Here is a 15,000-nt window from a genome sequence, read left to right as displayed (position 1 = left end):
GTCCCTTTACACACTCCCTGCTTCCCTTTACACACTTGCTTGTGTCCTACTTATAACTGTTAGTTATTTATGCTCACTTGTTCCATGTGTAAACTTACTGATTCCCTTTCAGCCTGGTCTCCTTTAAGCACTTACGTTAATCTGCAAACACTAGTTCTCTTTACACACTCACTAGTTCCCTTTACACACTCACTAGTTCCCTTTACACACTCACTAGTTCCCTTTACACACTCACTAGTTCCCTTCACTAGTTCCCATTACATACTCACTAGTTCCCTTTACACACTCACTAGCTCTCTTTACTCACTCACTAGTTCCCTTCACTAGTTCCCATTACATACTCACTAGTTCCCTTTACACACTCACTAGTTCCCTTCACTAGTTCCCATTACATACTCACTAGTTCTCTTTACACACTCACTAGCTCTCTTTACTCACTCACTAGTTCCCTTCACTAGTTCCCATTACATACTCACTAGTTCTCTTCACTAGTTCCCATTACATACTCACTAGTTCTCTTTACACACTCACTAGTTCCCTTTACTAACTCACTAGTTCCCTTTACACACCCACTTGTTCTTTACTGACAGGTTCACGTCATATCGTTTAGCTGGAATTTCGATTAACCCAGCAGGGAAATCACGTCCCCTCAGCCTGAGACTTGAAACTTGGAGATATTGAGAGCTCCTACCACTTGGTGCAAAGAACCACAAACATGTCAACAAAGTGTTGGCAGAATGGCGGCAAATGCCCCACCGCTGGCATCAAAATGAAATGAAAGGTCAACCGTTTTATAGAAGCTTTACATGTTATGTAAATGTTTACATATGTTATGTTTGTTTGCACATGATATCGCTTGGAAACAAACACCGATGTACCAACACAAAGGACGTTTATCTGGTGTGACTACAGGGTGAGCAGGATCAGGCTGTTCTTCCACTTATGTCGCATGAAAGCAGCATACAGTTGTACAATTACGGGTAATTGCCACTCTACCGTGCACGTGGATATCTACATTAATGATCAGTTTCTACATGAAATGCACTTATAAGTGTAAAATGTAAAATGTACAAACACAATTATTTCCCTGCAAACATATGCTTCACTCATTTACTCCCACATACACACACACTGTACACATGTCCTCTACACACATGTTGTCTATACACAGGTCCTCTACAAACATGTTGTCTGTACACATGTCCTCTACACACATGTTGTCTGTACACAGGTCCTCTACACACATGTTGTCTGTACACATGTCCTCTACACACATGTTGTCTGTACACAGGTCCTCTACACACATGTTGTCTGTACGCAGGTCCTCTACACACATGTTGTCTGTACACATGTCCTCTACACACATGTTGTCTGTACACAGGTCCTCTACACACATGTTGTCTGTACACATGTCCTCTACACACATGTTGTCTGTACACAGGTCCTCTACACACATGTTGTCTGTACACAGGTCCTCTACACACATGTTGTCTGTACACATGTCCTCTACACACATGTTGTCTGTACACAGGTCCTCTACACACATGTTGTCTGTACGCAGGTCCTCTACACACATGTTGTCTGTACACATGTCCTCTACACACATGTTGTCTGTACACAGGTCCTCTACACACATGTTGTCTGTACACATGTCCTCTACACACATGTTGTCTGTACACAGGTCCTCTACACACATGTTGTCTGTACACATGTCCTCTACACACATGTTGTCTGTACACATGTCCTCTACACACATGTTGTCTGTAAGGTCTACACACATGTTGTCTGTACACATGTCCTCTACACACATGTTGTCTGTACACATGTCCTCTACACACATGTTGTCTGTACACAGGTCCTCTACACACATGTTGTCTGTACACAGGTCCTCTACACACATGTTGTCTGTACGCAGGTCCTCTACACACATGTTGTCTGTACACAGGTCCTCTACACACATGTTGTCTGTAGGCAGGTCCTCTACACACATGTTGTCTGTACACAGGTCCTCTACACACATGTTGTCTGTACACAGGTCCTCTACACACATGTTGTCTGTACGCAGGTCCTCTACACACATGTTGTCTGTACACAGGTCCTCTACACACATGTTGTCTGTACGCAGGTCCTCTACACACATGTTGTCTGTACACAGGTCCTCTACACACATGTTGTCTGTACACATGTCCTCTACACACATGTTGTCTGTACGCAGGTCCTCTACACACATGTTGTCTGTACGCAGGTCCTCTACACACATGTTGACTGTAGGCAGGTCTTCTACACACATGTTGTCTGTACACAGGTCCTCTACACACATGTTGACTGTAGGCAGGTCTTCTACACACATGTTGTCTGTACGCAGGTCCTCTACACACATGTTGTCTGTACACATGTCCTCTACACACATGTTGTCTGTACACAGGTCCTCTACACACATGTTGTCTGTACACATGTCCTCTACACACATGTTGTCTGTAGGCAGGTCCTCTACACACATGTTGACTGTAGGCAGGTCTTCTACACACATGTTGTCTGTACACAGGTCCTCTACACACATGTTGACTGTAGGCAGGTCTTCTACACACATGTTGTCTGTACTCTGGTCCTTTACACACATGTTGTCAGTAGGCAGGTCCTCTACACACATGTGCAATCATTCACTCTGCACACGTATGTGTTATTTATACGCTTGTTCACCGACCTGCTGGATGAACGTGTGTGCTCCGTGGGGGCTCAGCAGCAGGATGGCTCTGCGCAGAGTGTCTCTATACCGGTTGAGCTCCTCGGTCCTCATTGTGTTGAAGAGGTTGGTGAAGACTTTACTGATGTTCCTGTCCACCCTTTGCAAGGCCACGTCCACGCCCTGACGGGACGTCTGGTCCAGGAAGCTCTGCAGGCCGCGGATATCTGCAGAAACGGGGAGAAGAAAAGAGTCAAATCTACGTCGCTGCAGAGATCTGGACATCTGGACAGAAAGAAGCAAACAGAGAAATGTCCACGATCTGATGCAGCTAGAAGGGCAGGTCAAAGGTCCTTGTGCAATGTAAACAAAAGTGAGGAACAATTCCTGGATCAGCCCGGTGTAATGTAATGGGTTCTTTCTTTGCTCATGCTATTCCCGCAGAAAGACATTGAACACGTGGCCTCCTTGGTGGAGGTCGATATCAGTAAACTTATTACAGAAAACACATATTATAGATGTTTCATAACTTATATTCCAACAGAAAGGGACTGAAGGTAATGGCTGGACATTTTTGACATTCAGATATTTCTAAATTCCAAACAGTTCTCAGAATTTGTTATAAAGATTAATAATATTAAAGAGGTGAAGGTTAGGAGAAGTCAATCACTGAAGGACGAGAAGACTTTGGCCTCCAGTCGAGGGTAAGTCTTACTGCTTCTGCATGTTAAGATATAAACACAGATCGCAGACGGCTTTCGACTTTCACACCATGAGTTTGAACACTCTGATTATAAAAGGAATCACATCCTGTTTCGTGTGTAAAATCCTCATTTCCATAGATCCCAGAAAGGTCGAGACCAATAAGAAGGCAGCAAAGAGACACACGAACACTAACACTGTCAAATACAGCCCTACTAATACATCACATTAGTGATGTATTAGTAGGGCTGTCAAGCGATTAAAAACATTAATCTAATTAATTACAAACTGTGTGATTAATTAATCTAAATTAATCTCATATATCAATATTTGCTGTGAGAAGCATTTCAAAATATTCAAATGGTTTTAGAAGATGAATCAATGAGCAGCATTATAAACTGTCAACATGTCTTTTATTTAATACTCTTTCTCCAATATCAATATCAATGTCTGTCAAAATCATCTCGGACAACACAGGCCAACAGTTTGACATGAAGTGCAATTTATAATCTGTCGTAACATCTTTCAGTGCACAATAAACAATATGTTTAAAGTTGTATCTTTGACTTCATGTGTGAAGCCTCCGTTAGCCCCCTGTCCTCTACCACCTGCAGTCCACTGTAATACATCTCTGATGGAGCTGTTAACGTGTCTCAGGTAGACCGACGTTAATATGTCTCAGGTAGACCGATGTTAACGTGTCTCAGGTAGACCGATGTTAATGTGTCTCAGGTAGACCGATGTTAATGTGTCTCAGGTAGACCGATATTAATGTGTCTCAGGTAGACCGATGTTAACGTGTCTCAGGTAGACCGATGTTAATGTGTCTCAGGTAGACCGATGTTAATGTGTCTCAGGTAGACCGATGTTAATGTGTCTCAGGTAGACCGATGTTAACGTGTCTCAGGTAGACAGATGTTAATGTGTCTCAGGTAGACCGATGTTAATGTGTCACAGGTAGACCGATGTTAATGTGTCTCAGGTAGACCGATGTTAATGTGTCACAGGTAGACCGATGTTAACGTGTCTCAGGTAGACCGATGTTAATGTGTCTCAGGTAGACCGATGTTAATGTGTCTCAGGTAGACCGATGTTAACGTGTCTCAGGTAGACCGATGTTAATGTGTCTCAGGTAGACCGATGTTAACGTGTCTCAAGTAGAACGATGTTAATGTGTCTCAGGTAGACCGACGTTAACGTGTCTCAGGTAGACCGATGTTAACGTGTCTCAGGTAGAACGATGTTAATGTGTCTCAGGTAGACCGATGTTAATGTGTCTCAGGTAGACCGACGTTAATGTGTCTCAGGTAGACCTATGTTAACGTGTCTCAGGTAGACCGATGTCAATGTGTCTCAGGTAGACCGATGTTAATGTGTCTCAGGTAGACCGATGTTAACGTGTCTCAGGTAGACCGACGTTAACGTGTCTCAGGTAGACCGATGTTAATGTGTCTCAGGTAGACCGACGTTAACGTGTCTCAGGTAGACTGATGTTAATGTGTCTCAGGTAGACTGATATTAATGTGTCTCAGGTAGACCGATGTTAATGTGTCTCAGGTAGACCGACGTTAACGTGTCTCAGGTAGAACGATGTTAACGTGTCTCAGGTAGACCGACGTTAACGTGTCTCAGGTAGACCGACGTTAATGTGTCTCAGGTAGACCGACGTTAATGTGTCTCAGGTAGACCGACGTTAACGTGTCTCAGGTAGAACGATGTTAACGTGTCTCAGGTAGACCGACGTTAACGTGTCTCAGGTAGACCGACGTTAACGTGTCTCAGGTAGACCGATGTTAATGTGTCTCAGGTAGACCGACGTTAACGTGTCTCAGGTAGACCGACGTTAACGTGTCTCAGGTAGACCGACGTTAACGTGTCTCAGGTAGACCGACGTTAATGTGTCTCAGGTAGACCGACGTTAACGTGTCTCAGGTAGAACGATGTTAATGTGTCTCAGGTAGACCGACGTTAACGTGTCTCAGGTAGACCAATGTTAATGTGTCACAGGTAGACCGACGTTAATGTGTCTCAGGTAGACCGATGTTAACGTGTCTCAGGTAGACCGACGTTAACGTGTCTCAGGTAGAACGATGTTAATGTGTCTCAGGTAGACCGACGTTAATGTCTCTCACGTAGACCGATGTTAACGTGTCTCAGGTAGACGATGTTAATGTGTCTCAGGTAGACCGACTCATGCTGCGTCTAAATGCCTGATCGAGAGATGACGAGACGGGTCGCTCACTTTAGCATCAGTGGCAGTGCTAGCTAGCTCTGAGCTGCTAAGTGCTTTGCGTTGATATATATATATATATATATATATATATATATAGATAGATATTTCTGTTGAATTATATATCTTTATATATATTTATATATCTAAGAGCGTGATTAATCTGCGTTCATTTATGTATCATTCGACAGCCCTAATATTATGATGTATAATAAGTGGCCGTTATTATTATTGTGTATCGTAATCCAAAGAACGAACGTCTCTTTGTTCTTCACTCGTGTAGTTTCTACAACAACTATAATCCCTTTGAGCCTGAAGGACAAACACGGCCTGGCTTTTACTTTTGTATCTCAGGTCATCGGTTGCAATAATTCCTGAGGTCTTGGATTGATTGTTCGTGTTCCTCGAGGTAGAGGTGCTCTGAGATCTTAGCAGTTACTTTGGTGTGAACTATATTATCATAAGCGATAAAACCAGCAGCCGAAGAGAGAGCAGATCTCTCTGCCCTCACAAACAAAGAGGAGGTTAATATCATTTAACTGACCCTCCAGGCTTCCTTACAGTCAAGATGGCAGCGAAGATGAGAATAACGTGGATCATAACACACCGGGATGGAATTAATCTTCAAAATGAGACCAAACTTTTCTATGGAATTCAGTTTCTGAGCCACATTAAAGTCTGAGATGTGACGGCGACAGACGAGGAGACGAGTTGTTAGGGGTCGCCGATTGCTGGAAGTCGTTGATCGGCTACGGAAGCTGACGTGTCCAGTAGTGAGACCAGCTGCAGACTTATATATGATAATAAGTCACTGTTGGAAACATCTCAACGTTCTTGGGACACATTCTCACATGTTTTGAAGAAAACATATGTTGCAGCATTTTACGGTTTCCAACAAGTTCTACAAACAGATGACAACAGTCCGACTCACAGCGCAGACGCTGACGCTGACGCTGACGCACGCCTTCGCTCTCGTCAATTACTCTTCAAAGTTGATTCAGAAGTCTGTGCAGAAGCTGCTTTCATCTCAGCTGCTGTGTGAGCGTCCTGTGGGCAAACACTTGAGACCCATAGAAACAACCAATCCGCCGCCTCACACAGAACTTCAGACAGGAAAAAAAAGAGTTGGGATGCTGAAATGGTCTCAGGCCGCCCCCCAGCAGAGCGGACTGAGACCATTATCACTGTTCCTGCAGCATCGATCCATTTGAGACCATCATTTGGATCACTCGCACTCTTTCCAAACTGCCAGAGAAGTTTCTTTCCCTGACATCCAGACAAGGCAGCTGTGTTGCGTTATGCTCTGTTATAGCTGGTGACAGGTTGTTTGGCCTGAACATCTCTTCCCCCCCTCTCTTTTGCCCTCTTTCTCTGTCTATTAGCATTGACAGCTGGCTTGTTTCGAGTCCTGACTCACTCCGACTGCCACTCTCTGCTCCTGCACTGCTTTTATACTCCAGCTGTTTCATCTCATCATCCCTAGCTTTCACGTTCACGTTCTCCCCCCTGTCGTTTCTCTTCTCCATTACATTTGCTGTCCATCCACCTGTCAGTCAGTCCGGCTATAAATTTGAGGAACAGTCAGTAACTCTAGTGGAACAATTGGGGAACTCTATCAAATCTGAAACTCCCAGATTCACATTTCCCAGCAGGCACCACTCGAAGCAAATCCCTGCATCTCTGCATATTATTTAATCAGCAAATATGTTACAAATCATCCGTCCGCCTATCAGTCTTTATCTTCTTCAGGCAGAAACTGTGACACTGTGGAGCTGCACGTTGAGCAATGCACCATTACTCCAGCGTCTACATTTAGTTACTCTGGAGACGTGTGAAGCCTCCATGCATCAGTGCACTTGGTTTGCTACAGGCTTCCTCTGTCCATGCAGAGGTATCGACAGACACACCTTCATACGTGTATAAAGTCCTTTTCTCTATTCTTACCTGCAGTATGTGCGAGAACCTGCTTGAATCTTAGAGTTTACTGTAATCTCTGTGTCCAGACTCAGTGACAATGCTTTAGTTATTCTGTGCTGCCAATCAGACCTCCACCACGGCCGATGGTGCGTTCACATGCTCCTCGGATTCCCAAGTTGTTGTTCGATGTGTTGTATCACTCAGAGCGTTTAAACAACACCCTGAAGCTACACCCTGAAGCTACACCCTGAAGCTACACCCTGACGCTACACCCTGAAGCTACAACCTGACGCTACACCCTGAAGCTACACCCTGACGCTACACCCTGAAGCTACACCCTGAAGCTACACCCTGAAGCTACACCCTGACGCTACACCCTGAAGCTACAACCTGAAGCTACACCCTGAAGCTACACCCTGAAGCTACACCCTGACGCTACACCCTGACGCTACACCCTGACGCTACACCCTGAAGCTACACCCTGAAGCTACACCCTGACGCTACACCCTGACGCTACACCCTGAAGCTACACCCTGACGCTACACCCTGACGCTACACCCTGAAGCTACACCCTGACGCTACACCCTGACGCTACACCCTGAAGCTACACCCTGAAGCTACACCCTGACACCAAGTTTCATGAAAATCAAGCCGGTGGACAAACAAACCAAAATCATAAGGAGGTAATAAACGCTTATGCTTCTGAACAACAAACAGATTCCAGTTCTTCTACATCTGCACCATAAGTTAGTTCTACAAACATGCAGCCTCCACATAACACATACACTTTAGCATATGATTTAATGTGCAGCATTAGTAGCAGCTCTTGCATCTCTGCACCAGTGTTCATGGATCTCCAAACTCTCCCGATTTGTTCTCATTGTGCTTCGTCCATCCTGCTGTCAGCGTGTCTGTCGCCAATCTTCTCTGCTGGAAAGAAAGTCTCTCCTTCTCCGGTGTGGAGGGTCTTGAAAGCAATTTGCAGAGCTGCTCGCCAGCCACAGCTTCTCATCAGTTTCTCCGGAGCCACTTTGAGCAAGGCACTGTGGGGGACGCTCCCTCTCCCAGCAGAACAGCACTTATCTCTGCACATCACAGTCCCGCCAGAGAAAAGCCTCACATTTCGTTTAGATTCACTGGACATGGATGTGTGAGTGCTGTCTCTGTGGCAGACTTCCAGACGTTCAGTTGCGAGTCCGAACATTTGAGTCGCTGTGCAGCAAATGATATGCGATATGTAAAATTACGTATTTGTGTGTTTAGTTTGTATCTGGTAATATCTGCTTCCTTCCAGCCCAACACACGTTAACACTCGGTACACTGCACATCGGACCCGAGCAGGACTCGGTGTTTAACTTTACGTCTTACTTTACATGCTTTAAATCTCTCTTTCCAACTTCTGCAGCCGCTGGTGATTTATTACATCACATGCTTAGAGTGTGTTGATGTTTGTTAGCACATTACTGCGAGTGATTCTGAGTCTGCAGCAGTTTGCATCTCTGATTTCAACAGATGTCCTCAGAAACAAACGCTTGAAGGTAGAAGAAGAAAAAAAGGATAAAAACTAATTTGAAAATTAAAAATGTGCTGATATAAATCATCCTGGGTTTGGATGCAAACACATGCAGGAATAAGATCATCTACATAAAGGAAGTCTCAGCAGCTCCGTGCAGCAGGAGCTTCCCTGTGTGGCTGCGATTTGGCTGGAAATGTGAAATAGATTAAATCCAAACCCAGAAGCTCGACACAAACTGAGTCCTGGACCCCTGCTGGTCCAAAGCCAGTCACGTGTAGATAAAGACCTCACGACTGAAACACAACTTCTCCACCTGCTGGGTAACGTAGATAAGGAGCACAAAGAGGTCAACAACAAGTAATAATTCAACACCTGCACAGTAAACAGTCACTCCATGGTACACGTGCTTAACACATTACCAGAGTGACATTTTGTATGTAAATACTCTCAACTTCTCCCAGCATGCATTGCAAGTGTTATTGAAATGAATGTAGAGAATGTACAGAAGCCACCCGTGTGACTGTTTCAATATAACTTCATGTATTTACTGCTTTTATTAAAGATGATTTCGGTCCCGACAACATTTAAAGACTCAAACCTAAAAGAGCATTTAGTTATAGTGTCTGAAGTCTCCTGCTACAGGATTAGTTTGATTTGGTTGGTTCCACACTGTCCTGCCTGTCAAGCAACAGTGAGGGAAGCATCTCACATTATGTAATTTATTTATACATGTGTTCAGACTCATGAGCACCTCAGCGGAGCACACAGCTGCTTCTGGTCCTAAGCTTCATAGAAAGTGACATTTTCCTTCTGTTGCACTTACCAGAAGTCGCCCTGAATGAAGCGCTGTGCTAAATGTTTAGAGCGTGACTCACAGTGACGCCAGGTATCTGTTCTTGCTGCTGGCTCCTGTTTCCTCTTCTCATCTGAAATGCTTAGGATTCACAAATGACAACAAAAACCTGAAGCTTAGAGCGACGAGGCTCGGACGCCCTGCGGCGTCAGAGCACAGTGAGGGTTGAGGACGAACAGGAGCCCAAGCAATTTAAAAGTGTCTTTCTCTGCATCGAATCCCTCTCGCATGTCTTAATCTCGCTCTGTCAGCAGGAGACGCAGGATTACAGCACTTTGTGAAAGGAAAGAGTCAGTGGACAGTCAGAACTTATAGACACTCGTTAGAGATGCTTACAGGACACAACTGGCCCTGAAGAAGCTTTTTATTCTCATCAGGGAAACTTAACAAGTACTTACAGGTTTAATTGGTGGGTCGGGACATCGTGATTGAGAGTGCTACATGCTAACAGCTACATTAGCTTGTTTACTACATTTCCCTCTGGAATGCATGATGGATATGTATCTTGTGGTTGTCCAACTAAAGAAACATTAGAATATAGAACGTCCATCAGAACACTGAATATCTGCAGCAGGTCATTTATTTTGCTCATTCTCAGACTTCTTTATCGTCTCTCGTCTTCCTCCCCTCTTCGTTCTCCGGCCGCCCTCATCAGCTGACTGTGAGATGTCTCAGATAAAAGATCTTGCGCACGTTTGTTTTACACTTACTGTATAAGCTCTCATTTCTAAGCCACGAGCCTCGAGCCACAGCCAGTCTCAACCCGAACCCCAAAACCAAGATAGAACCCTTCACCAGCTTCACTGCAGAAGGCGGCGTGGACATGATGATGGTGAACTGTCCCTTTAAGATGCACGTCCTCTAATCACCACTAGAGACTGTGTCCATGTCTGACACACATCTTCTGTCTGCAGTCAGAACAATGTGGACGTCTGACTTCCTGTATCTGAAGAGTGACGTGTCGTCACACTGATTATGGAGATGGAACATCAGCTGGAGAGAATCTGACATCGTGTTTCCACTTGTTCCTCAAGTCATCTGTTGAAGTTTGAATGTTTTCTTCCCCACAGAGGAAATCCCTCCTAATTTAAGGAGGAAATCCAACTGCGATTTAATTGAAAGCAGCACGTCTGACTCGACTGCTTAAACCCGACTTCTCTGTGCAGTCCTCCGGAGTGTGGAGCTGCCTTGATGTGTGTTCTTTACTGTTGCATTTACTGTTACGCCTCCGTGAGAGCACACAGCGACCGTGAAGACTAATGAAGCTGCTTCCCTCAACTGGGGCGCCCAAATTGTATGCAAAACAGAAAAATGTGTGATGTGGAGGGAAGCGTCTCCCTGACAGCTCAGTTCATTTATCACCAGACTGTTGGAGAGGACATTTTAATTACCTACACACACACACACACACACACACACACACACTGAAGAGACCAGGAGGAAGAATAGTGAGTAAGGAGGGAGACGTAGAGAGGAGGGGGGGGGGAATAAATAGAGGGGATGACGGGGTGTTTGTGAGGACGGATAATTGAGCCTTTTCATCCAATCGTCAATGACAGGTGTGACATTTAGTTTAGGGACATACAGTTCCTGTGTGTGTGTGTGTGCGTGTGTGTGTGTGTGTGAGTAGTTTATCTCGCTATTGAATATCCATAAAACACACACACACACATGCTCTAACTTTTACAGTCTAGTAACTAACAGGCAACAAAACAAAGATAGAGGTTAGCATTTCAACACACACACACACACACACACACACACACACACACACACACACACACACACACACACATGCACACACACATGCACACACACACACACACACACACACACACACTTAAATAACTTGACAAACATACTTATTTTAATCCAAATCATGATTTCTTGCTAAACATAACCAAGAAGTTTTTCTATTAATTTACAACATTAATCACAAGTTTAAAACGATGACAAGCGTCGAGCGTCGAGCGTCGAGCGGCGAGCGGTGTGTGGCGAGCAGCGAGCAGCGAGCGTCGTGCGACGAGCAGCGAGCGGCGAGCTGTGCCACGACATTGTTCCGACCTCCAATAGTTCCAGTGTACCTCGAGCCAGTTTGTCGCCCATTGCTCCGAAAATACAACCCCCCCCCCTCCTGCAACTAACAGAACTATTCTGCAGAGTGACTGCGCAGGTTCAACCCCCCCCCTCCTTCGCCATAGTAGAGTGTGTATATTCACAGCAATGGGTACAAAGAGAACTCCGTGACTCGTGTCTGTTTAGTTGATTTCTGGGTAGTTAAGTCCTTCAAAGCATCACATACTCCACATGCTCTGTGTTCAGCTGCACAGTGGGAAGTCAGTGGAGTGTGTGAAGTCTCTGAGTGAGTGGCGTGCAGTGTGTGAGGTGTGTTTCTCAGGATCAAAGACTCCAACATGTTCCAAACTCTCTGCAGTTTCTCTTTAGAAACAAACATGAAGCTTCACCACAGGGCAGAGAACTCACAACCAACACATGAAAGTGTTGTTTTCATCATCCGTTAATCAGCTGATAGTTATTAAACTTATGTTTTATAGATAATGTGTCCAAGAAGAAGTCTTCCAATGACTTGTTGATCTAACACAGGGGTGGGGAACCTCCGGCCCGCGAGACCATTTGATTCGGCCCTCGAGGTAATTCGTAAACACACGCAAAAAAAAGTCAGGGTCCTTGAACACAACACGAGTGGAACATTTCATCACGTGGTCATGTCACGTAAAAAACTTCAATATTAAACGAGACGGTCATTGACATCAGTGAACACCAAGAACAGACTGTTCCACCACTGCTGTGCAGTTATCACTTACATTTATTAATAATAATAAAATGAGATGCATTCATCAATCAATCCAACATTATTAACATCCAAAAATCCAGAGAATATTCGGTATGTTTCCAGTTCTTCCACCGACACTTTAATGTGACCGGTGTGACCTCATCACCGCCGCGCACAGAATCATGTTCCAGCTGCAACAAACTGTTATACAATAAAAGTGGCTGCACAAACACGGAGACGTCTTCTCGTTAAGGTTTCCTGTAAAGTATTAAGTGAACTTATCTCAGTCTGATAAGAAAACCTTAAAGTTAGTTAAACCATTACACAGAAGACTTGGATCTGGATCTGGATCTGGATCTGGATCTGGATGTGGATCTGGATCTGGATGTGGATCTGGATCTGGATGTGGATGTGGATCTGGATGTGGATCTGGATCTGGATGTGGATGTGGATGTGGATCTGGATCTGGATGTGGATCAGGATGTGGATCTGGATCTGGATCTGGATGTGGATCAGGATGTGGATCTGGATCTGGATCTGAATCTGGATGTGGATGTGGATCTGGATCTGGATGTGGATCAGGATGTGGATCTGGATCTGAATCTGGATGTGGATCAGGATGTGGATCTGAATCTGGATGTGGATGTGGATCTGAATCTGGATGTGGATCTGGATGTGGATCTGGATCTGGATGTGGATGTGGATGTGGATCTGGATCTGGATGTGGATCAGGATGTGGATCTGGATCTGAATCTGGATGTGGATCAGGATGTGGATCTGAATCTGGATGTGGATGTGGATCTGAATCTGGATGTGGATCTGGATCTGGATGTGGATCTGGATGTGGATCTGGATCTGGATGTGGATGTGGATCTGGATCTGGATGTGGATCTGAATCTGGATCTGGATGTGGATCTGGATCTGGATGTGGATCTGAATCTGGATGTGGATCTGAATCTGGATGTGGATCTGGATGTGGATCTGGATCTGGATGTGGATGTGGATCTGAATCTGGATGTGGATCTGGATGTGGATCTGGATGTGGATATGAATCTGGATGTGGATCTGAATCTGGATGTGGATCAGGATGTGGATCTGGATTTGGATGTGGATGTGGACTTTCTGCTGCTGTGCACTTACAGCGCGGTGCGATGAAGGATTGTCTCTACGGTTTCATGCTGCAGGATCTTCTCAGTCAGTTATAGACAAAGTGATTCATGTCATTCAGTGAGAGTCAAGCGTCTGCAGAACAGCGTGAAGTTCCTGTCAAAACAACAGGAGGATGAAATAGGAGCTTGCTCGTTCCTCCAGCGTGTGCGGAGTGATGGACGGCGCCGGCGTCAGGAGTCAGTGTGCAGATTACTGTGTTCAACATTCCATCAACGTCCAATTAGTTTGCAATCAGGACGGTAAAGTAAACAATGTCGCAGCGGCGGTCTGGAAGGTGTCACTAACGTCTCCATGGAAACTGCATCTTACTACAGTAAAATGTTTCTCCTTAATAAAAGCTTTAAAGGGGATTCTGTGCAACGTTGGTGAAGGAGAAGTTAAGTGTGGATCTTGAGGAGTGTTGCTCAGCGTCTGCATATTGAGCCAATCACTCCCTGAGAATGCAGAGAACATGCAGGAGGTGCTGATGAGTCCCGTCAGTCTTCACGCAGCTCCTGTGTGTCGTCTTCCCCGTCTCCGCAGACTCCCGCACATCCACAGGTCTGATACTAACAAGGCTGATGTATAATTTAAAGGCCGGCGCTCTCCGCGTGATTGGAATATGATGGTGATGCATGGGGCGTATGAAATGCAAATGCAGGGTCCCGAGGGCCCCTCGCTGCTCTGCTCCCAATCCCCTGCAGGCCTGCCAAGGTGCTATGTAAATCAAGCCAATCAAAGGGCTGCGAGTGGCTTCACCCCCACCCCTGTCACAAACCTATCAACCCTCATCTGTGGCTGCGGGCCGAGGGCGTCTCTGCAGCACCGGCATCAAGCAAAGACATCAAGCGTCCAACACTCTCTCACATTCCATATATAAATGTGTGAGAGCTTTTATTTCTCATATTAAAGACTTGGGTGGTGTTGAAGGTGACGTATGTTGATAGCAGCAGCACTACAGCTGGGACTCCTTCTCAGTGACCACAAGCAGGCGGGGGGCGGAGACGTCTCAGTGGAACCTACTGAAGGCATTATTCATGCAGAGCATCCCCACACGTCCAGGCTGACATTAATCTTTCTGACATAAATGCACATATTGTAGTAAATATTATCGGGCTGATTAAATAAGAACGAGGTGTTCAAAGACACATTACAT

At 45.2% G+C, this 15,000-nt stretch overlaps 1 protein-coding gene across 1 annotated transcript in view; it reads right to left on the bottom strand.

Annotated features, from left to right (window-relative positions):
- LOC115024424 (glutamate receptor ionotropic, delta-1-like) overlaps positions 1-15,000 on the bottom strand; it is a 198,116-nt gene that overhangs the window by 147,309 nt on the left and 35,807 nt on the right. The window contains exon 2 of the mRNA XM_029455944.1: positions 2,705-2,910. Coding sequence (XP_029311804.1) covers positions 2,705-2,910 — 206 coding nt within the window. The remainder of the gene's footprint in view (positions 1-2,704; positions 2,911-15,000) is intronic.

The sequence above is a fragment of the Cottoperca gobio genome, chromosome 19 (genome assembly GCF_900634415.1).
Source record: "Cottoperca gobio chromosome 19, fCotGob3.1, whole genome shotgun sequence".
NCBI classification, from domain to species: Eukaryota; Metazoa; Chordata; class Actinopteri; order Perciformes; family Bovichtidae; genus Cottoperca; species Cottoperca gobio.
Note: the sequence above shows the minus strand (reverse complement) of the source record. Positions and strands in the feature narration are given on the sequence as shown.